The sequence below is a fragment of the Crocuta crocuta genome, unplaced genomic scaffold, assembly GCF_008692635.1.
Source record: "Crocuta crocuta isolate KB4526 unplaced genomic scaffold, BGI_CrCroc_1.0 scaffold115, whole genome shotgun sequence".
NCBI lineage: Eukaryota > Metazoa > Chordata > Mammalia > Carnivora > Hyaenidae > Crocuta > Crocuta crocuta.
In genome coordinates, this window is record NW_027530575.1 from 7,170,576 (window position 1) to 7,190,748 (window position 20,173).

Below are 20,173 nucleotides of genomic sequence, written 5' to 3' on the forward strand. Positions count from 1 at the left end.
ATATCATTGTCCGTCATGGAGCCCCGCCTCCCTAAGTTCCCTCCACCTATCAGACTCCAGTGTAGCTCCTGACCCCACCCAGGGACCGCCCCCCACCCCCAGGCTGGCTTGCTCCTGAGCACCTGCCGCCCTGCCCTGTCTCTCAGGTGTGAGGACGCCCTGCGGAAGAACAAGGCGCTGATCGGGCCAGACCAGAAGGAGTACCACCGCGAGCTGGAGCGGAACTACTGTCGCCTGCGGGAGGCTCTGCAGCCCCTCCTCACCCAGCGCCTGCCCCAGCCGCTGGCACCTACCGCCGCAGGCCTCAGGTGCCTGACCCCGGCCCCCGACCACAGATGGGCATGTCAACACACGCACGCGTCTCTACGCGCACGCTCACCGCTTTGCACACACCTGCAACTCTGTGGACGTGCATGCACACGGGGCAGGCTCTAGGTCCTGGGCGCGTCGTTTCCCAGACGTGTGACTTCACCTTTCTGAGCCTCCATTTCCACGTCTGTAAAATGGGCACAATTCCAAGAGAGACTCTGATTTTAGAGGAGAGGAGAGGCTGATGAGCACTAGGGAGTTGGGAGCCCCCTGGCCATGTTAACCCACCTCATTCTTCCCCCAGGAACTCCTTGAACAGAGCAAGTTTCCGGAAGGCGGACCTCTGAGCCTGCGCGGCCCGAAGCCACGCCCAGAAGAACCCGCACCCGGGCCCCCGCCGCCTGTGCCTTTCCCCACACAGAGCACTGACTGGGCTGTGGGGCGATCCTGCTGCACACGGGGCTGGGCCCTCCGTTCCCATCTTCGTGCACTGATGCGTCTTACCTTTTCTAATTTAAAATGGTTTTCATAAGCAGTCTGTTTGCTGTGGGTCCTGGGAGCTGGGTCATGTGAGCACGGTCTGTCCACACGCCCTGATCTTTGACAGACTCAGAACTCACGGGGTGCCTGGAACACAGCAGTCACAACAGAGGCAAATCCCTGCCCTTGTGGAGCTGACATTCTAGTAGAGGGGTCAACACACAAATAACAGTGCCACGTGCCCATGGGGAATAATAGTAACATGAATGAAACTCTTGACAGTGCCCCAATTTATGGGCCTTTTTGCCTGAGAGCCGCCATCAGGCCCCTACCTTCTGCTTAGTGAATGTTCTCAACGCCATTATCACGTAGGAAGCGTTTTTAACCCTGTTTTACAGGTGGGGAAACTGAGGCACCAAGCAGCGAAAGGCTGCTTAGCCTTTAGTTAAAGGCTGCCAAGCCAGGCCCGTCTTAGCCGCTGGCTGTGCCGCCTCGCGCTGACCCAGCCCCACTCCCCACCGCGCGGCGGTCACGCCACCCTGTACCAGGCATGGGCTGGGNNNCCCCAGCCCCATCCTCCAGGTGTCCTGCCCCTCTCCCCCATCACTGTCTTCCCTCTGCCCGTCTCCCCCATCTCGATCCTCCTCTCTACCTCTTTACCCCCACTCTGTTCCCCCTCGCCCTTCTCCGTGGCGGAGCCGAGCCAGGCCCCAGACGGCGGGAAGGCGTCCGGGCGTCCGGCCGGGCTGGGCCTCGGCCTGGCTGCTGGGCCGGTGTGGGGAGCGGCAGCTGTTTGCCATTAGCCCGGGACCCCGCAGGCCCCGCCCCCTCCCTGCACGGGGCGGGGTCACCCCTGCCGGGGTCTTTGGGTCGGAAAGACCCCAGAGACGTCCGGGTTTGGCCGGGAGTGAGGCTTCAGGGAGACTCCGCAGGACGTTCGGGCCCGCCCCGGCCCCCTCACCCCCTTACCTGTCCCCTCTCGGCCTGCCCCGCCTCCCCTTCTCTCCATCTCTCTCCTCTCCTGCTTCTCTTTCCCTATATCCCAGGGATTCCATAGAGGGAGGGGGGCTTCAGCCACAGGCACCCTCCCCCACCACACTGCCCACCCCCACCTGCTTATTGACCTGTGGTCATCCGCGCAGGTAGAGGGCGGTCTGATGGCTCGGAGACCCTCGGACGCAGAGGGATGTGGCTTCGGGGGTGAGGCTGGTGGGGCCGGCAGTGGGGAATCTGCCAGGCTTAGGTTCAAGTCCAGACCCAGCAACTTCCCCTTCCAGTGACCCTGGGCAAGTCATTGTACATCCCGCCCGCTCCCTCCCCCCCATTCCCTATTTGCAAAACAGCAATCAATAACTGTGTGCCCGATGGGGACGTTTTGTGATCAAATGAGCTGGGGGGGCGATTATTACACTTATTACCATTATTTGCCCCACCGCTTTTCGCCTCCAGGGGCCCCCACAGGCTAATCCAGTCCTGGTTCTGGCCACCAGTGTCTCAGGTGTTCAGAAGAAGAGGTTTTGGTCTCCTCCTCGGAGTGTAGGGGGTGAGCCTCCAAGCAGGTGGAATCCCAGATCTCATACAGTCGGTGACTATGTTCCAGGCGTTGAAGGACAAAGACGTGGAGAAAGAGGGAGAGGGAAGTGGAGCGAGGCACAGAGAGACAGAACGTGTGGAGAGACGCAGAGGAGCGTGGAGAGACTAAGCAAGACACTAAGCAAGAGACGAGCAGGGTGGAAGACAAGGACAAGCCCGGCCTGCCCCGGAGCCCCAGCCCCGTCTTCATGCCCGGCCAGTGCCCCGCCTGGCCCACCCTCCCAGGTACCCACTGCCCTGGCCCCCACAGGCCGGAAAGGGTCCTGCCTGGTGGTGGGCAGGGCTGGGGCCTCTGCAGCGGGGTGGCTAGAGGTCAGACAGCAGAAAGGACTGGCCAGGCTCAGGCTGAGTGCCGGGGACCAGAGGGCCCTGGCTGGCCTCCAGGGCTGAGGGGGAGTTAGTGAGAGGCTCTGATTGTCCCTCCCTTCTGCAGCCTCCAGGCGCCCTCTCTTACTTCCTCCCCTCCACCCCCATGACTTCCCTGGCCACCCCCGGGCCCTCTATCCCTGCTGCGCCCCTGAGCCGGACACATCCTGGGGGGGCAGGAAGTTCTCGTGCAGCCCGGCAGCGAAACTGTTTATTTTTAGAGAAAATTGTTTCCATAAAGAGGAAAGGCTTTGCTCCTCACTGCCCCCCCCAACTTTCCCCGCCCCCCTACCCTGGCTGGCCTGACCCCGCTCTGCTTTGGGGTCCCTGGCCCTCAGCTCCGTCTCTCCTGGTTCCGGGTCAGTGTGTCCTTGGCTCCTAGCAGGGGGCTCTCCTGTACTTAGGAAGGCTGGCCCCCGCCCCCGGCCCGTCTCAGCCTGTCTGTCCCTGTAGTCAGCTTCTGGCCAGGGCTGAGAGGAGGGGTGCAGGAAGGGTGGGGCCTGTCGGGCTCGGGGGGCCCCCGGCCCAGGGCCTTGTGGAGGCGGGGCTGTGGGAACAGCTGGAGCCTGTCCAGGGGCTGGACAGATGTGCAGGCGGGCTGTGAGGTTTGGTTTCTTTGTTCCAGGCCGCGGGGGCCCCCCACCCCTTTCCACAGCCAGGCCGGGTGTGTTCCTAGGAGAGGGTCCCGGACTTGGGGAAGAGGGGGTGTTGGGAGGGGGACAGCCGTGGAGGAGGGCTGGCCCCCCATACACACACCTTCCCCTGCAGACTCCTCTTGACTCCAAGCTCCAATACCCCTCCTCCCAGGTAAGCCTCAGCCCAAGCTGCAGGTGATCTGAGTCACAGACCCCAGGTGACCCTTGAGGAGCTTCTGCAGACCGGAGGATGGCCCAAGTCCTGCACGTGCCAGCTCCCTTCCCAGGTCAGAGGTCTCGGGAAGACAGGGCCCTGCCCTGGGGTGTAGGAGATGATCACGTCCAACCTTGGGTGGGGGAGGGGGATGGTTAAGGGTTAAAAACACAGCCCTGCCCTGAGGGCCGGAATAAGGACCATTTGGCTCTACCCTGGAGGGTCTGATGGGGAGGGGACAGACTTTAAAAGGAGGGGGGCTGGTCTAAGAAGGGAGATGGGTCCCTGTCCTGGGGAGGGGGGGAAGGGGGGAGGGTAGAGGCACAGCCCTGCCCTGCAGGTTTCAGAGGGAGTGACAGGGCCTGCCCGGAGACCGGAGTCGCAGTTAAACACCCAGTAGGCTCCTGTCCTTAGGAGCCTAGGGCATATGATCCTGGACTCTCCCAGGGACATAAGCCTTCACCCTGAGGAGGGGACAGCAGTGTTCAGAGTCCCTGGTCTTTCTTCGTGCCCCAGGGACCCCTGGTCCAGCCTCCCCACCCGCCTTCCCTGCCCGGGAGCCTGACCCACCGTACTCCGTGGAGACGCCCTACGGCTACCGCCTCGACCTGGACTTTCTCAAGTATGTGGATGACATCGAGAAAGGCCACACGCTTCGGCGCGTGGCCGTGCAGCGCCGGCCCCGCCTCAGCTCACTGCCCCGAGGTCCTGGCTCCTGGTGGACATCCACCGAGTCTCTGTGCTCCAATGCCAGCGGGGACAGCCGCCACTCGGCCTATTCCTACTGCGGCCGCGGCTTCTACCCGCAGTACGGTGCCCTAGAGACCCGCGCCGGCTTCAACCCGCGCGTCGAGCGCACGCTGCTGGATGCCCGTCGCCGCCTGGAGGACCAGGCTGCTACGCCCGCGGGCCTGGGCTCCCTGACCCCCAGCGCCGCAGGCTCCACAAGCTCTCTGGTGGGCGTGGGGCTGCCACCCCCGACGCCACGAAGCTCAGGACTGTCCACACCCGTGCCTCCCAGCGCCGGGCACCTGGCCCACGTGCGGGAGCAGATGGCGGGCGCCCTGCGGAAGCTGCGGCAGCTGGAGGAGCAGGTGAAGCTGATCCCCGTGCTCCAGGTGAAGCTCTCGGTGCTGCAGGAGGAGAAACGGCAGCTCACGGTACAGCTCAAGAGCCAGAAGTTTCTGGGCCATCCCGCGGGGGCCCGGGGCCGCAGCGAGCTCTGCCTGGACCTCCCAGAGCCCTTCGAGGGTCCCGGGTCTCTCGAGACCAGGAGCGTGGGCACCTGGGTCCGGGAGCGGGACTTGGGGGTGCCTGACGGGGAGGCGGCCCTTGCCGCGAAGGTCACCGTGCTGGAGACCCAGCTCAAGAAAGCGCTGCAGGAGCTGCAGGCAGCTCAGGCCCGGCACGCTGAGCCCCAGCCCCAGGCCCGGCCACCGCCAGACAGCCCGATCCGAGTGGACACTGTCCGCGTGGTAGAGGGGCCGCGGGAGGTGGAGGTGGCGGCCAGCACGGCCGCTGGGGCCCCTGCACAGCGGGCCCAGAGCCTGGAGCCCTATGGAACAGGGCTGCGGTCCCTGGCAGCGGCGGGAGGGGTCGAGAGCCCCCCCGCTGTGTTCTGTAGCCGTGAGGTCGTAGAGACCCTGTTCCCTACGTCCTCTGGGGCCCCCGGCAACGTTCACCTGGTGAAGAAGATCAGCATCACGGAGCGAAGCTGCGATGGGACAGCAGGTGAGCCATTGTTGGGGAGGGGGGGGCGCGGAGAGGGCCTCTTTGTTCCTGTGAAGGCCAGGGTCCAACCCCGACCCCATCAGACCGACCGCTCGGCTCTCAGAGCCTCTGTCTCCGCATCTGGAAAAGGGGGACAGTTGGGCTGCTCACTCTGTGCTGTAGGAACCATGCGGAGAAATTGGGTGTCTGTTAAGTGTGTGTTTCCATGTCTACTGCATTGTAAGTGTCCAGACCACAGGAGGTACTTGAGGGAGGGCACCTAAGGCTATTGGTTTGCGGGGCAAAAAACCCTCCCAATTTATTCAGCAAATGGCAGAAGCCAATTTCAGACCCGTTTAAGCAATGGAAAGGAAATGTATTGTTCGTGTCACTTAGGGACAGCTTCAGTCATAGCTGGATCTAGGCGCTCAGATATATCAGCAAGAATCTCTAACTCTCTTCTTCTGGGCACTTTGGAGTCTTCTCTCATAGCTAAATGAAGGTGGCCCACCACTCTAGGCATCTGTTCTTTCATCTCCACAGAAGGGCAACGTCTCAGTCTGAATAGTGCTGAGAAACAAATCCCAGGGGTGTCTCCCATGGGCTGGGGGCAGTCACGTGCCAATCACTGTGTCCTTCACTGCCTGGCCCTGCGTTACCCTGGGGGGAGAGGAGCCCCACCCAAGTCCTGTGGCCCCTGAGGAAGCAAAAGGGATGTCCCCTGGAGAAAGTGCTGAGTCCACATGCCAGGAATGGGGATGTGGGATGTGCAAGATGGCAGCTGTCCCTTCGCTGCCACCCTTAGGCTTCTGGCAGAAGCTGCCGGAATGATTCATAATCGCAACAGCTGTTCTTTATCAAGCACCAGCCTAATGCCAGGTGCTATGGTAAGGGTTTTACTCGTGGAATGTGGACTTTCATAGTCCAGCAACCTGGATTCAAATTCTACCTCTCGATGTAGCCCCAGGTGAGGGGCGTCACCTCTGTGGGCCTCAGCTTCCTCATCTGTAAAGTGACCTAACGCCAGCCCCCTACCCCAATCCCGCGAATTGACACGCGCAGTGAGCGCTCGCTCCATCAATGCCTGTCGCTGTTTCTGTTGATAATTTTCGGGCCAATTCTGTTCCTAGCTGGGGAAACTGAGGCTTGGGAAAAAGCTGCACTTGCCCGGTGTCACAAGGCCAGGAAGTGGCCGAGCCAGGATCTAAACCAAGGTCAGGCTGAAGCTACAGCAGGGGCTCAGAGGTGCGGCTCAGGTCCCCAAGCCAGTCTTAAGTGTCAGAGCCCCACAGAGGGACCCGAGGGCGCAAGCTGCAGGGTGGGGACCCAGCTGTGTTTTCTTGCTTTTGCATGTTGTTCCTGGCCAGTCCCGGACACCACTTCTCTGTTCTGTGTCCATCACAAACGCCCAGCCCTTGGACTCTGGCCCCCGGCCAAGGGCCCCGCCCAGCTCAGCCTTAGGATTTCCAAGAGGCGACCTCCATTCCAGACGTGCTACCTTGGGCAGCCGTGGGGGCAGCTGTGGGGCTTCGAGCCTGCAGGACGCGCAGGCATAGTGATGTTCCCACTCTGTGCAGGCGGCTGCCCCCAAAAGTCCTTCCTCATGTCTCACTTAACTCCTGCTTGCTGCGGCCAGCCCCGTCTCTGCTTTGCCTGGGCAGAACTGGAGTGTGCTGGTTCATTGCAACGTCTTCTCACGTAGCAGACTTTTATTGAACGCTTGCTTTGTGCCAGACTCTTCCAGGCACCGGGCTTGCGGCAGTGAACCAGACAGAGCCCCCCCCAATAAATGAGTAAAGCCCCGTGATTTAAAAAAAAAAAAAAAANAACAGGCCTGGGGTAGGCAGTAGTTACATGGGGTGGTGATCTCTGTTCCGGTTCCAATTTCCCTGCTCCCTAGCTCTGTGCCCTTGAGCAAGTTATTAGACCTGTGCCTCATTTGCAAATCAGGGGTCCTGACAACCCAGTGTCACCAGATCACTGTGAGGTTCATAGGTGTGAGTTCCTATCAAGTGTTCTGTGTGGCAGCAGGCACGTAGTAGGTGCTCAAGGGTTAGCTGTGGGCTTTTTGAACCAAGATGGGAAAGAGAAGGAGCAGCCAGTGGCACCGGGGTGGAAGAACAGTGTTCCCAGCAGGGGCTAAGGTCCTGAGGCGAGGAAGGGGCTTGAGAACATCAAGATACCTAATGAGCTAGAATAGGGATGAGGAGGGGCGCCTGGGTGGCTTAGTCGGTTAGGCGTCCGACTTTCGCTTAGGTCATGATCTCGCGGTTCGTGGGTTCGAGCCCCACGTCGGGCTCTGTGCTGACTGCCAGCTCAGAGCCTGGAGCCTGTTTCAGTCTGTGACTCCCTCTCTCTCTGACCCTCCCCTGCTCACGCTGTCTCTCTCTCTCCTAGAAATAAGTAAAACATAAAAAAAAAAAAAAAAAAAGAATAGGGATGAGGAGATGTGAGGTGCCTGAGCCTCAGAGGTGGGTCCTGTAGACCCACTGGGGAGGAGCAATATAAAAAATGCAATTAGATAGTACAGGACTTGACAGTGTATGGACCACATGTTTAGGTCGCCAACTTGATGGGTAGGTCCGGGAGGACTCCCTGGGGGAGGAGGCAGGGAGGAGCCCAGCTTCTCTGCCATGTAGAATTCCTTCACTGGGGGGGAAGGGAGGGGAGGGTGAGAAGCTGGCTTCCCCTCAGGCTGGCAAGAGTGGGTGTGGCCGGCAGAGGCCCCAACACCTCACAAAGGCCCATCCCCCCACCTTCCAGAGAGATCCGGGAAGAGAAGGGGCGGGCAGGCGTATCCGTGGGGTCTCTGAGGCCGTGAAATTTCCTTTGCTCTTGGAAACCTCTCCCTATGACAGCAGTTCATATTCTTTGTGGAAAGTTTGGAAAGTACAGAAAAATCTGGAACACGAAACAAAACCCCCGTAAACCCACCACCGCCCAGGCCCAGCTGTTGTCAGCCCTTCTGATTCTTTCCTTCCGAATTTTTTAATGCAGACAATAATATGCGTTTTTTTTTTAAGTCTGGCAGCAGGGAGCTGATAGAATTTGTTGTCTTGCATTATTTTATGTTTTATTTTTGAAAGAGAGAGCAGGGGAGAGGCAGAGAGAAGGCGGAGAGAGAATCCCAAGCAGGATCTGTGCAGAGCCTGACACAGGGCTCAAACCCACAAACCAGGAGATCATGACCTGAGCCAAAGTTGGACGCTCAACCGACTGAGCCACCCAGATGCCCTGCATTATTTTATTTTTAAGAGTTTTTAGGGTAGCCTTCCTATGGGCCAGGGTGCTTTTTGACACTCTTCATATTTTAATTCATTTATAGCTCCAGCACACCCGTATGAGGTGGGTGACGTTTTTAACCCCCATTTTACAGATGGGGAAACTGAGGCACAGGGTGGTTGCCCACTGTTCAGGAAGCCAGGGTTTAAACTCCGCCCTGGGTTTCTTTGATTTAACATTATCCTGGGGCATTCTTCCTGTCATTAAAAAATTCCTGGGCTGGGGCACCGGGGTGGCTCAGTCGGTTAAGTGTCCAACTTCAGCTCAGGTCATGATGTTGCCGTTCGGGAGTTCGAGCCCTGCATCAGCTCTGTGCTGACAGCTCAGAGCCTGGAGCCTGCTTCGGATTCTGTGTCTCCCTCTCTCGCTGCCCCTCCCTGCTGGCACTCTGTCTCTCTCTCTCTCTCAAAAATAAACAAAAACAAAAGTCCTGGGATGCAATATTTATTTAACAGCCACATCAGTCTCTACTGTCATTAATGCCACGACGACGTCCTTTGGCGGAAATCCCTTGCGTCTTCTGTTTTCTCAGGACAGGTTTCCAGAAGAGCATTTTTGAGGACCATGATGTCGGTGCCAAATTGCTTTTTTCCCCTGTGGCCTCACTCCCTTCCCACACTGGGCGGGTGAACGATTTAAAATTTTTTAAATGTCCTGTGGCCTTAAGAAGACCCAAACTGAGTCAATGTAACTCTTCCTCTCGCAGCGACCATCTCCGGTGTCAGCTGGTCTGTGCACCCCAGCTCCCTTGTGTTACTTGATGTTTTCTCCACCTTCCCCTTCCACCCTCAGTGCTGAGGGTCGACAAATAGTTTAGGCTCTGTGGGCTTGATCTTTGTTGCAATGATTCAATTCCACTTAGTTCTTTTTCTTTTTTTTTTAAGCCTTACAAAAAAAAATGTTGCATATTTAACATATACATTTTGATGAGCTTAGTGCCTCAGTTCTGCCTTTGTAACCTTGTAAGCATGGACAATATATAAAGGAACAAGCATGGCCGTAGGATATTCAATTTCATGTAATTTTCACATGTCCCGAATAGCATTCTTCTTTGTTTTTCCAACCATTTAAAAATGCAAAAATCGTGCCCACAGTCTGTAGTTCGCCAACCCCTGCTCTCTGCCACACACACACACACACACACACACACACACACACACACACACACAGCCCATTTAGTATCATTCCTTGCAAGCCACTTTCCAGAAGCTTATTTAGACATTTCAGTGTCCTTGAAAAATATGCTCTGGGCATGTTTAATTTCCTAAAATGGTATTGTGATTTCAGAAGAAACAATCTCACTGTTTCTTTCTTTTTTTTTTTTTTTTTCTGTCTGTACACTATTTTTGAACTCTCCCCCCACCACCCGATGTTTATAAACCTGGTTTGTCACTTGTAATGACTGCATAGTCATCTGCCCGAGGTGCAGGCAACATTCTTCTTACCCCATACCCCCGCGGTGGGCACCTGAGGTTGCTGGATCACAGGGAATTCACAACTTCACTCCGACGTTTGTCTGATCCTTTCTGGAAAAGCTCTCCCTGTCCACGTTCTCACCAGCCACGCTTGGATCTGAGGAGCCATTTCCCCACATGCCCACCAACATGGAATTTTCTCTAATTTTGGCCCATTGGTGCTGGTGCAGAGTGGGATTTCCTTGTTTTAATGTGCATTTCCTTGGTTTTTGGTGAGGTTGGACATCACCATACATGTTTAATATAAGATTCCTCTGTGAGTCACTTTTTTGTAGCCTTTGTCCACTTTTCCTTGGGCAGTTTTGAGAAGGTCCTGGCATATTCTAGAATAGGGGTTGACAAACTACGGCCTTTGGGCCAAATCCAGCCCGCTGCCTGTTTTTATAGGCCCACAAGCTGAGAATGGCTTTTATGTTGTTTTATGTTTTGTTATTTATTTATTTATTTTTAATGTTTATTTTTTTATTTTGAGAGAGAGAGAGCACATGCTTGTGCCTGCATGCACACAGTGGGGGAGGGGCAGAGAGGGAGGAACGGGGAGAGAACCCCAGGCAGGCTCCCCCCTCCCTGTGAGGAACTCGAACTCATGAACCCAGAAATCATGACCTGAGCCGAAATCAAGAGTCGATGCTTAACCGACTGAGCCCCCCAGGCGCCCCAGGTTTTTGTGTTTTTAAATAGCTGAACAATATGAAAAGAAGAGTGACATTTTGGGGCGCCTGGGGGGCTCAGTCAGTTAAGCATCCGACTTCGGCCCAGGTCATGATCTCGCAGTTCGTGACTTCGAGCCCCTTGTCGGGCTCTGTGCTGACAGCTCGGAGCCTGGAGTCTCCTCCTGATTCTGTGTCTCCTTCTCTCTCTGCACCTCCCCTGCTCACACTCTGTCTCTCTGTCTCTCAAAAATAAATAAACGTTAAAAAATTTTTTAAACAGTGACATTTTGTGACCAGCAAAATTCTATTTAATTCAAATGTATCAGAACACAGCCACACCCACTCATTTGCATACTGTCCCCTGGCTGCTTTTGCCATTGAGAACCCAGGGAACTGAGAATGTTTATTGTCTGGTCCCTCCTAGAAGAAGTTTATTGATTCTTGTTCTAGAAGATGACCCTTTGGTCATTTGTGGCAATGAATTTCTTCCCACAGTATGTACTTTTCTGTCATTTAAATTTGTCTTTGATGGTTTTTTTTTTTAATCTGATAGAAATCTTCATGTCGGATTAAACCCATCATATTTTTCTTTTCTTTTGTTAATTTTTAAAAATGTTTTAATGTTTCTTTTGTTTTTGAGAGGGAGAGAGAGAGACAGAGCATGAGCAGGAGAGGGGCAGACACAGAATCCGAAGCAGCCTCCAGGCTCCGAGCTGTCAGCACAGAGCCTGACGCGGGGCTCGAACTCACGAACCGTGAGATCGTGACCTGAGCCAAAGTCAGACGCTTAACCGACTGAGCCACCTTAACCGACTGAGCCACCCAGGCGCCCTTTCTTTTATTAATTTTTAATATTTTTCATGTTCTGTTGAGATATGATTGGCATGGAGCATTGTCTCCAAGTATGCAAAGAACGATTTGATATTTGTGCATATTGCAAAATGGTGTCTAGTTAACATCTGTCAGCTCAGAGTTAAAGACTTTTTCTTGTGATGAGAACTTTCAAGATCTACTCTCTTACCAACTTTCAAACGTACAATACGGTATTCTTAGCTACAGTCCCCGTGTTGGACATGACATCCCCAGGGTTTATCTGTCTCATAACTGGAAATTTGTATGTACTTCCTCACCCCTGCCCCTTCCTCACCCCTGCCCCTGGAAACCACCAGTCTGTTCTCCGCATCTAGTTGTTGTTTTTTCCTGATTCTGCATGTAAATGAGATCATTTTGTATTTTTCACATGTAGTTTGTGCTTTGAGGAGTTTTTAAAGGAATCTTTCTCCTTTTAAAAAAAATTTTTTTTTAATGTTTTATTTATTTCTGAGAGAGAGAGAGAGAGAGAAGTCGGATGCTTAACCGACTGAGCCCCCCAGGTACCCCTGGGCCAGTTTTATTACTGTTATTGCTGTTTTAGCATCGCAGTGTCTGACTTTGAACTCCTCAAGCGAGAAGGAGCCCAGCAAGCTTTTGAAGCAGGGCCTGCTAGGGGCGCCTGGGTGGCTTAGTCAGTTAAGCGTCCGACTTTCGCTTAGGTCATGATCTCGCGGTTCGTGGGTTCGAGCCCCGCGTCGGGCTCTGTGCTGACTGCCAGCTCAGAGCCTGGAGCCTATTTCAGTCTGTGACTCCCTCTCTCTCTGACCCTCCCCTGCTCACGCTGTCTCTCTCTCAATCTCCTAGAAATAAATAAAACATTAAAAAAAAAAAAAAATGAAGCAGGGCCTGCTTTTCCCTTGGGGCAAAATGGGCTATGATGCCGCCCTGTTTCTGTTTTCCTTACCTCCCCCCACCCCGCTTTAAAAGAAAAATTGTGGTTAAATGCATTTAACATGAAACTTACTGTCTTACCCATATTTGAGCGTCCAGTACAGTGGCATTAGGTACATTCCCACCTTCACGCAGCACCCCCCAATCCGTCTCCAGAATTTTTCCATCTGAGACTCTGTCCCCCTGAACCACTAACTCCCTGCCCCCTCCCCCAGCTTCTGCCCCCCCCATCTACTTCCTGTCTCTGCGAATGTGACTCCTCTAAGGACCTCACATAAGTGGAATCATACAGTATTTGTGCTCTGGTGGCTGGTTCATTTCACGGAGTAGAATGTTGTTTCACCTGGTCTTTGACCCCTCCCAGGTATTTAAATGAGGAGCTTGGGGCTGACCTTGACCTTGTGAACTGGCCCCTCCTCACAGACCTGTTCAGATTGGTCCTGAGGCATTCAGATTGGCCCAGCTGTGTGCTTAGTGGTTTTGTTTGTGTGTTAGGTGTGAATTTGTTGACAGAGTTTAAAAAAAGAAATCAGGAGATTCACATGAAAACCCAGGAGTGGTCTTTGGTTCCCACAGGCGTTCAGGCCCCCAGCCACACCCTGGACTTGGTGGTGCCGTCAGACACATTTGTGGCTGTGTGTCATCGGGTCTTCGTGTTGCTTGTGGGGACTATTTACTCTCTGTTCTGAACTCCAGCAGAGCACCAGCGCCCGGGACTTGAGGAAGTAGTTACTGTCCAAAAAGTTTTAGCTGTGGAAGGGAAAGAAGGAATCAGAGCCCATGGCCAGTGGTAGAAAGAAGTCCCCGGGGAAGTGGTGACACGAAAGCCACACCTGGCCTGGGGGGACCTGAGCTGGTTGTGAGATGGGGATGCTTGCGGTGGCACTTTTTAAAAAAATTTAATGTAATTTAATTTTTTTAATTATTTTTTTTATTTGACGGAGAGAGAGAGAGCTCACGCACAAGCTGGGGAGGAGACAGAGGGAGAGAGACAAAAGACAGAAAAGGAGAAGGGGGGGCGCCGGGGTGGCTTAGTCGGTTAAGCGTCCGACTTTCGCTTAGGTCATGATCTCGCGGTTCGTGGGTTCGAGCCCCGCGTCGGGCTCTGTGCTGACTGCCAGCTCAGAGCCTGGAGCCTGTTTCAGTCTGTGACTCCCTCTCTCTCTGACCCTCCCCTACTCACGCTGTCTCTCTCTCTCTCTTAGAAATAAATAAAACATTAAAAAAAAAATTAAAAAAAAAAAAGGAGAAGGGGAGGAAGGGAAGGGGGGAGGGAGAGAGAGAGCGAGTGAGCATGAGCGAACCCCAAGCAGGCCCCATGCTCAGCGAGGAGCTCAATTCAGGGCTTGATCCCACGACACTTGGATCATGACCTCAGTAGAAATCAGGAGTCGGGCACTCAACTGAGCCACCTACACACACCAAAGGTGGCACATTTATTCCTACTTGGCTCTAGGCTGGTGATCTAGGCCTGGACCTCTCTGCCACCCCCACTCCCAGATGGGCAGTGGGCACCCTTGGGACTGTCGGCCCACAGAGCCACCTTTGTCCTCTGGCCAACCTGGGGGTTTTTTTAAAATTGTGATAACATAGGGGCCCCTCGGTGGCTCAGTCGGTTGAGCTTTGGACTTCAGCTCAGGTCGTGATCTCACAGTTCATGGGTTCAAGCTCTGCATGGGGCTCTGTGCTGACAGCTTAGAGCCTGGAGCCTGCTTCCAATTCTGTGTTTCCCTCTCTCTGCCCCTCCTCTGCTCATGCTCTCTCTCGCTCTCAAAAATAAACATAAAAAAATTTAAATTGTTAAAACATGTGCGTAATATAAAACTTACCGTCTTACCCATTTTAAAGTGTCCCGTTCCAGGGCACCTGGGTGGCTCAGTCAGTTAAGGGTCAGACTCTTGATTTTGGTTCAGGTCACGATCTCATGGTCATAAGATTGGCTGCTTGGGATTCTTTCTCTGCCCCTCCCGTGCTCGCTCCTGCTCTCCCTGTCTCCCTCCCTCTCAAAATAAATAAATACACATTTAAATAAATAAATAAATACACTGTCAGCAGCACTGAGCACACTCACATTGGTGTATAACCATCCCTACCACTCATTTCCAGAATATTTTCATCTTCCCAAATTGAAAATCTGCCTGGGGGCACCTGGGTGGCTTAGTCANTATTTTCTAATAATCCTTACTGCTTCTTTTTCCTGACCGTTAAAGTGTTTGTTCCCTGCTTAAAGTTCAGAAGAAGGGAGCTGTGATATCCATAGACACAACCTTGCTTTTGTTAAAATAGTAATAAATTGGGGCGCCTGGGTGGCTCAGTCGGTTGAGCGTCTGACTTCTACTCAGGTCATGATCTCACAGTTTGTGGGTTCAATCCCCGCATTGGGCTCTGTGCTGACGGTTCAGAACCTGGAGCCCGTTTTGGATTCTGTGTCTCCCTCTCTCTGCCCCTCTGCTGCTTTCTTCAAAAATAAACATTAAAGAAATTTTTTTAAATAAGTAACAAATCTTGGGGTGCCTGGGTGGCCCAGTCAGTTAAGCGTCTGACTCTTGGTTTCAGCTCAGGTCATGATCTTAGTTTCGTGAGTTCAAGCCCCACATGGGGTTCTTTGCTGACCATGCAGAGCCTACTTGAGATTCCCCCTCTCTCTCTGTCCCTCTTCTGCTCGCACCCTCTCGCTCTTTCTAAAAAATAAATAATAAATAAAAAACATAAGAGGCGGCTGGGTGGCTCAGTCCGTTAAGCACTTGACTTCAGCTCAGGTCATGATCTCATGGTTTGTGGGTTTGAGCCCTGAATACTGACAGTTCGGAGCCTGGAACCTGCTTGGGATTCTGTGTCTCCCTGTCTCTGCCCCTCCCCCACTAACACTCTGTCTCTCAACGATAAATGAACATTAAAACTTCTTTAACCTTAATAATAACAATAAATCTTACCAAAATAGTTGTTGCAATTCTCTTGAGTTAACAAATGATCCTTGAGCACTGTTAATATTTAGGCTTGTTCTAAACCCCTTCCCTACCCTCACCCCCTGCATTACGGTCTTCAGTCTGCACAGCAACGCCACGATGGAGGAAATGTCATTCTCCCGAGGCACAGAGAGGTTAAGTGACTTACCTGAGGTCACAGAGCTTGTTCCTGGGAGATTGGCGTTCCTACCATGACCGCGACTCTTGGCTGTGATCAAACCCTGTTTCCAGACAACCCTCAGTGTGGTGGTGGAGGGTGGAGGGTGTCACAAGCCAGGATTGCAGAGTGACACCTTTTTTGTGTCCCTGACCAGCTGCCAGAGGCAGTCAGATTCTACCGCTCATTCCCTGGGTGGCCTCAGGCAGCCCTCTGTGCCTCAGTTTCCTGATGCCTCTTTTCCTGCCTCCGCCCCCCAGGTTTCCCACAGGCTCCTGCAGAATCATCTTCGTCACACCCAGAGTTGGCGGACACCTCCCCAGCACAGCCTGAGAAGAAGGCAGGTGGAGTGCCCGCCTGTGAGGCTGCTAACACGGAGCCCACCGGGCAGGCGGCCTCGTGCGAGGCTGCAGAGGCGGGGGGCGCAGGTGAGTGAGGGCGGCCTCATTGGGACCGGGGCACTAGAGGACCCAGGGCATGGGGTCTGGCTTCGTGAGATCCATTAAGGGCACCACCTGTCCCCCCAGGCGAGCCCCCGGCAGGCGTGCGGTCCATCATGAAGCGCAGAGAGGAGCCCACAGACCCCCCAAACCCCCAGAGAAGCCTGCAGTTTGTGGGGGTCAATGGCGGGTAAGAGGAGCGCCCGCCCCCGCCCTTTCCTCATCTTCTCCCCTCCTGTTTGTCCCTGTCCAAGGTCACACTCTGGTCCAGGCCCCTCACACGCCTTTAACCAAGGCACAGTAGACGGATGGGGACACTGAGGCACCGCGAGGCCTAATGCCTTGGGGGAGCTCACAAGCCACCAGGTGCTGCCCCAGTCACCGCGGATGTCACCCAAGGAGGGGACAAGCAGGAGCTAGCAACGCGGAGAGTGGGGGCTGGGAGACTCCTGCCCGAGGGCACCGCCTGGATAAAGGCTCAGAGGTGGGAGGGGGCTCCTGGGGGCTCAGGCAGCTCAGTGTCCGACTCTCGACTTGGGCTCAGGTCATGATCTCACGGTTCGTGAGCCTGAGCCCCACATCAGGCTCTGGATAGCACAGAGCCTGCTTAGGATTCCGTCTCCATCTCTCTCAGCCCCTCCCCTGCTTGCTCTCTATTTCTCTTTTAAAATAAATAAAAATAAACTTTAAAAAACACACAAAGAAGCAAGAGGCATAGGAAGGAGTAGACAGGAATGGTTTGGGGACTCAAATGCCAAGGCCACAAGCGCTGACTTTGTCCAGGGGCAGCAAGTAACACAGGACAGTCCTGTTTGCAGGGGTGAGGGTCTGAAGCAGTGAGGGTCACAAGGGGCAAAAGGGGAAGAGGTACTGAAGAGTAGAAGGTAAAAAGCAGTGTTTCTCCCTGACCCACCCCAAGCACGATCACAGGCATAACTAGTGTTTATTGAGCACCTACTGTGTGCAGAGTGCCGTAGAGCACATCCCTGCAGGTCTGAGAGGTTGATACTGCCGTTGTTCCCGTTTAACAGATGGGGAAACCAAGGCCCAGAGAGGTCCAGTAGTCAGAGCCCTGCGCCCCTCCCCTGCCACGTCCTGTTCAGTCCTGCGATGCCTCCCCCACGCCCCCATCCTTCCTTCCCAGATACGAGTCCTCATCTGAGGACTCCAGCACAGCAGAGAACTTCTCAGACAACGAGAGCACAGAGAACGAGGCCCCAGGGCCAGAGGAGAGGGTTCCGAGTGTGGCCGAAGCCCCCCAGCTGAAGCCCCCGGGTTCGGCAGTGGCCAAGACCCGCCAGGAGGAGTGCCAGACATCTCGGGAGCCTCAGCATGTGCCGGCGGAAGAGGGGGCGTCAGGAGCAAATGCAGAGGAAGAGATCCGGTCAGTTTTCTGTGTGTGCGGGGACTTGACACGGTGGGTGACCTCTGCCTCAGATCTCACCATTCGTGCCCTCTGAGCAGACCTCCCGTCTGTCATGCACACCTTAGTCTGAACTAGCGAAGAAGCACTTTCTCCTGGTCATCTGAAGGTCTGCAAGCTTTGTTAAAGGGCCTGTTTGGGACAATTTGGGCTGTTGGGGGTTAGAATTTAAGGGGCAGGCAAAGTTTGTCCTTAAGCAACTTACATTCTTTGGGACAGATGCCCCACCTGCCCACCCTGCTTGTGTCTTTTTTCCCCTGGGGAAAATCTGCCCCTGGGAGAAGATTTTCTATCCACCACTGCCCACTGGGCATAAACTTTAGCCTGTGTGTCCACTTCCTCTTGGGATCTGTGTGCTCCCCGTGTCTGGGGTCACCTAGGAGGCCGAAGTGAGTGCTCCCAAAGTAAACTCCCCTCTTTTCGGCCCCTGGCAGGATGGAGCTAAGCCCCGACCTCATCTCAGCCTGCCTGGCCCTGGAAAAGTACCTGGACAACCCCAATGCCCTCAGTGAGCGGGAGCTGGTACGACGGGGTCCTGCGCCTGGGGCCCCTCCATCCCCACCCCCACCCCAGCTTTGCCCCATCTGCATGGTCTCCCCATACCTGCTTCGAGGGGACGCCGGGATCCAAGCTGAGAGCTTGGGGTGGGGGGGTTGGTGCTTGAGTCCTGGGCCTTGGAGAGGGGTCAGGGTCGGGGGAGGGGCCGAGGGTGGTCCCCTGCTAGCAGCCTGGCCTCTGGTTCCTGTTCTTCGGGGGGCTTGAAGGCAGGCGCTGCCACATGTCTCTTGATGGGCGTCCCTTTGTGGCCGGGCCGGAGACGCGCACGCCCCCTCGGGGGCGCATCCGGGCCTGCAGCCTCTGTACTTCCCGTGAGAGCCCTTGTCCCCGCTGGGGATGCACGCTTTCTTGGCCAGGGGCTCACCTGGGGAGGGCGTCCCCACTTGTCCTTCAGGCTCCGGTTCAGGGTGCGGGTGTCCCCATGCGCACTCCCGCCCCGGGGCTCCGTCCAGGGGCTGCCGCCGCCCTCAGACGCCTCTCCTCCCCCCGCCCCGTGTCCAGAAGGTGGCCTACACCACGGTGCTCCAGGAGTGGCTGCGGCTGGCCTGCCGCAGCGACGCCCACCCCGAGCTTGTGCGGCGCCACCTGGTCACCTTCCGGGCCATGTCGGCGCGGCTGCTGGACTACGTGGTCAACATCGCCGACGGCAACGGCAACACGGCCCTGCACTACTCCGTGTCCCACGCCAACTTCCCCGTCGTGCGACAGCTGCTCGACAGTGGTGAGCCGCGCGGCTGGCCGAGGGGGACCCGGCAAGCGGCTGGCTGCTAACCCCGTATGATGGTCTGATGGGGGAGACACGGCCCTCCCTGTCTGGTGGAAGAGACACCCACCCTGCACATCTGATGGGGGAGACACTGTCGTCCTAGTCTCTTGGGGCACCTTCCCAGTCTGTTGGGGGAGACACCGACACCGATCCTGCGTGTCTGATGGAGGAGACACTGCCCTCCCAGTCTTATGGGGGAGACACCACCCTGCCAGTCTGGTGGGGGAGGCTCAAGCCCTACCCATAGCCCTAGCATACTGGAAAAGGCAGAAGTGCTATTACGGACAACATGTAGACTTTCTGTCTCCCCCCCCCTGAGCCCCTTGTGTAAGGAAGCTGACCCCTCCGGAGCCCTAGTCTGAGAGAAGGACATAGCCTCCACTCTGGGACTTAAAAGATGTGGTCCTTGAAGAGGCAGGAAGAAATTGTCCTTTCCTGGTCTGATAGGAAAGGCAGCCTCCCAGACTGACGAAGGAGGCAGAGCCCACAGTCTGATGGAGAAGATCTAGGCCAGTCTGAAGGGGGCCAGCTCTTCCAGACGCATCCCCAGTTCCAAGCGCTCAGCCTGGGTGCCAGCGTCAGAGGTCTTCCCGGCTGATGGAGGAGACAGTCTCGCCCTTAGAATCCCCTCGTCTCATGGGGCGGCATAATGGAGGCGGGGGCCCTGGGGCGGAATGGGGCTCTCAGCCTGAGAAAGGGGAGGAACTGGGGCGCAGCCACACTGCCGGGGGGAGATGTGGGTTGTTGCTCACGGACCCTCCCCCGGGTCTGAGGCAGAGGCCTGGCCAGGAGCAGCGGGGTCTGAGGACTCATGTCCTCCTTGCCACCCCACCCCCCCGCCCCGCAGGTGTCTGCCAGGTGGACAGGCAGAACCGGGCCGGCTACAGCCCCCTCATGCTCACCGCTCTGGCCGCCCTGCACACCCAGGACGACCTGGAGACCGTCTTGCAGCTCTTCCGGCTCGGAGATGTCAACGCCAAAGCCAGCCAGGTACAGGCCCTCCGCGCCGCAGGCCCAGGCGGCCCTTCGCGCTTACAATACGAGGTCCTGGCTGTGCGCCAGGCCCCCACGTGATCTCATTCCCTGCCCAGGGGGAGAATCCCCACTCCACGGGCGAGGAGACTGAAGCTCAGAGAAGCGCTCATTTCCTCAAGGGCAGACTAGAGGAGGTGGGATTTGAACCCAGACAGTCTGTGGCTAGAACCCCATCCTTAATGACCTGCCTGCCAGGCTGCCTCTGAGACAGGGCCTTCGGGGGGAGACGGGGCCGGTGTGTGGGAGGGACCTTTACCTTTCTTAATGCGACGCCCTCCGCCATCTGGGCAGCTGCTGGGCGCTGGGGCTCACGCAGTGGACAGGCAGGCACAGCACCCACCGTCCTG

The 20,173-nt window shown here is 55.7% G+C and overlaps 2 protein-coding genes across 3 annotated transcripts in view; both read left to right on the forward strand.

The window, feature by feature from the left end:
• Nucleotides 1-841, forward strand: part of DOCK6 (dedicator of cytokinesis 6) — a 37,727-nt gene extending 36,886 nt beyond the window's left edge. Inside the window, 2 exon segments of the mRNA XM_077767968.1 lie at nt 147-308; nt 614-841. Coding sequence (XP_077624094.1) covers nt 147-308; nt 614-656 — 205 coding nt within the window. The 3' untranslated portion in view covers nt 657-841.
• A 1,552-nt stretch (nt 842-2,393) lies between these two features.
• KANK2 (KN motif and ankyrin repeat domains 2) overlaps nt 2,394-20,173 on the forward strand; it is a 22,125-nt gene continuing 4,345 nt past the window's right edge. For both annotated transcript variants that reach the window (XM_077767912.1, XM_077767913.1), the window contains exons 1-9: nt 2,394-2,607; nt 3,556-3,670; nt 4,114-5,328; nt 15,865-16,032; nt 16,132-16,234; nt 17,189-17,428; nt 17,902-17,989; nt 18,527-18,746; nt 19,639-19,781. In XM_077767912.1, coding sequence (XP_077624038.1) covers nt 3,634-3,670; nt 4,114-5,328; nt 15,865-16,032; nt 16,132-16,234; nt 17,189-17,428; nt 17,902-17,989; nt 18,527-18,746; nt 19,639-19,781 — 2,214 coding nt within the window. In that variant the 5' untranslated portion in view covers nt 2,394-2,607; nt 3,556-3,633. The remainder of the gene's footprint in view (nt 2,608-3,555; nt 3,671-4,113; nt 5,329-15,864; nt 16,033-16,131; nt 16,235-17,188; nt 17,429-17,901; nt 17,990-18,526; nt 18,747-19,638; nt 19,782-20,173) is intronic.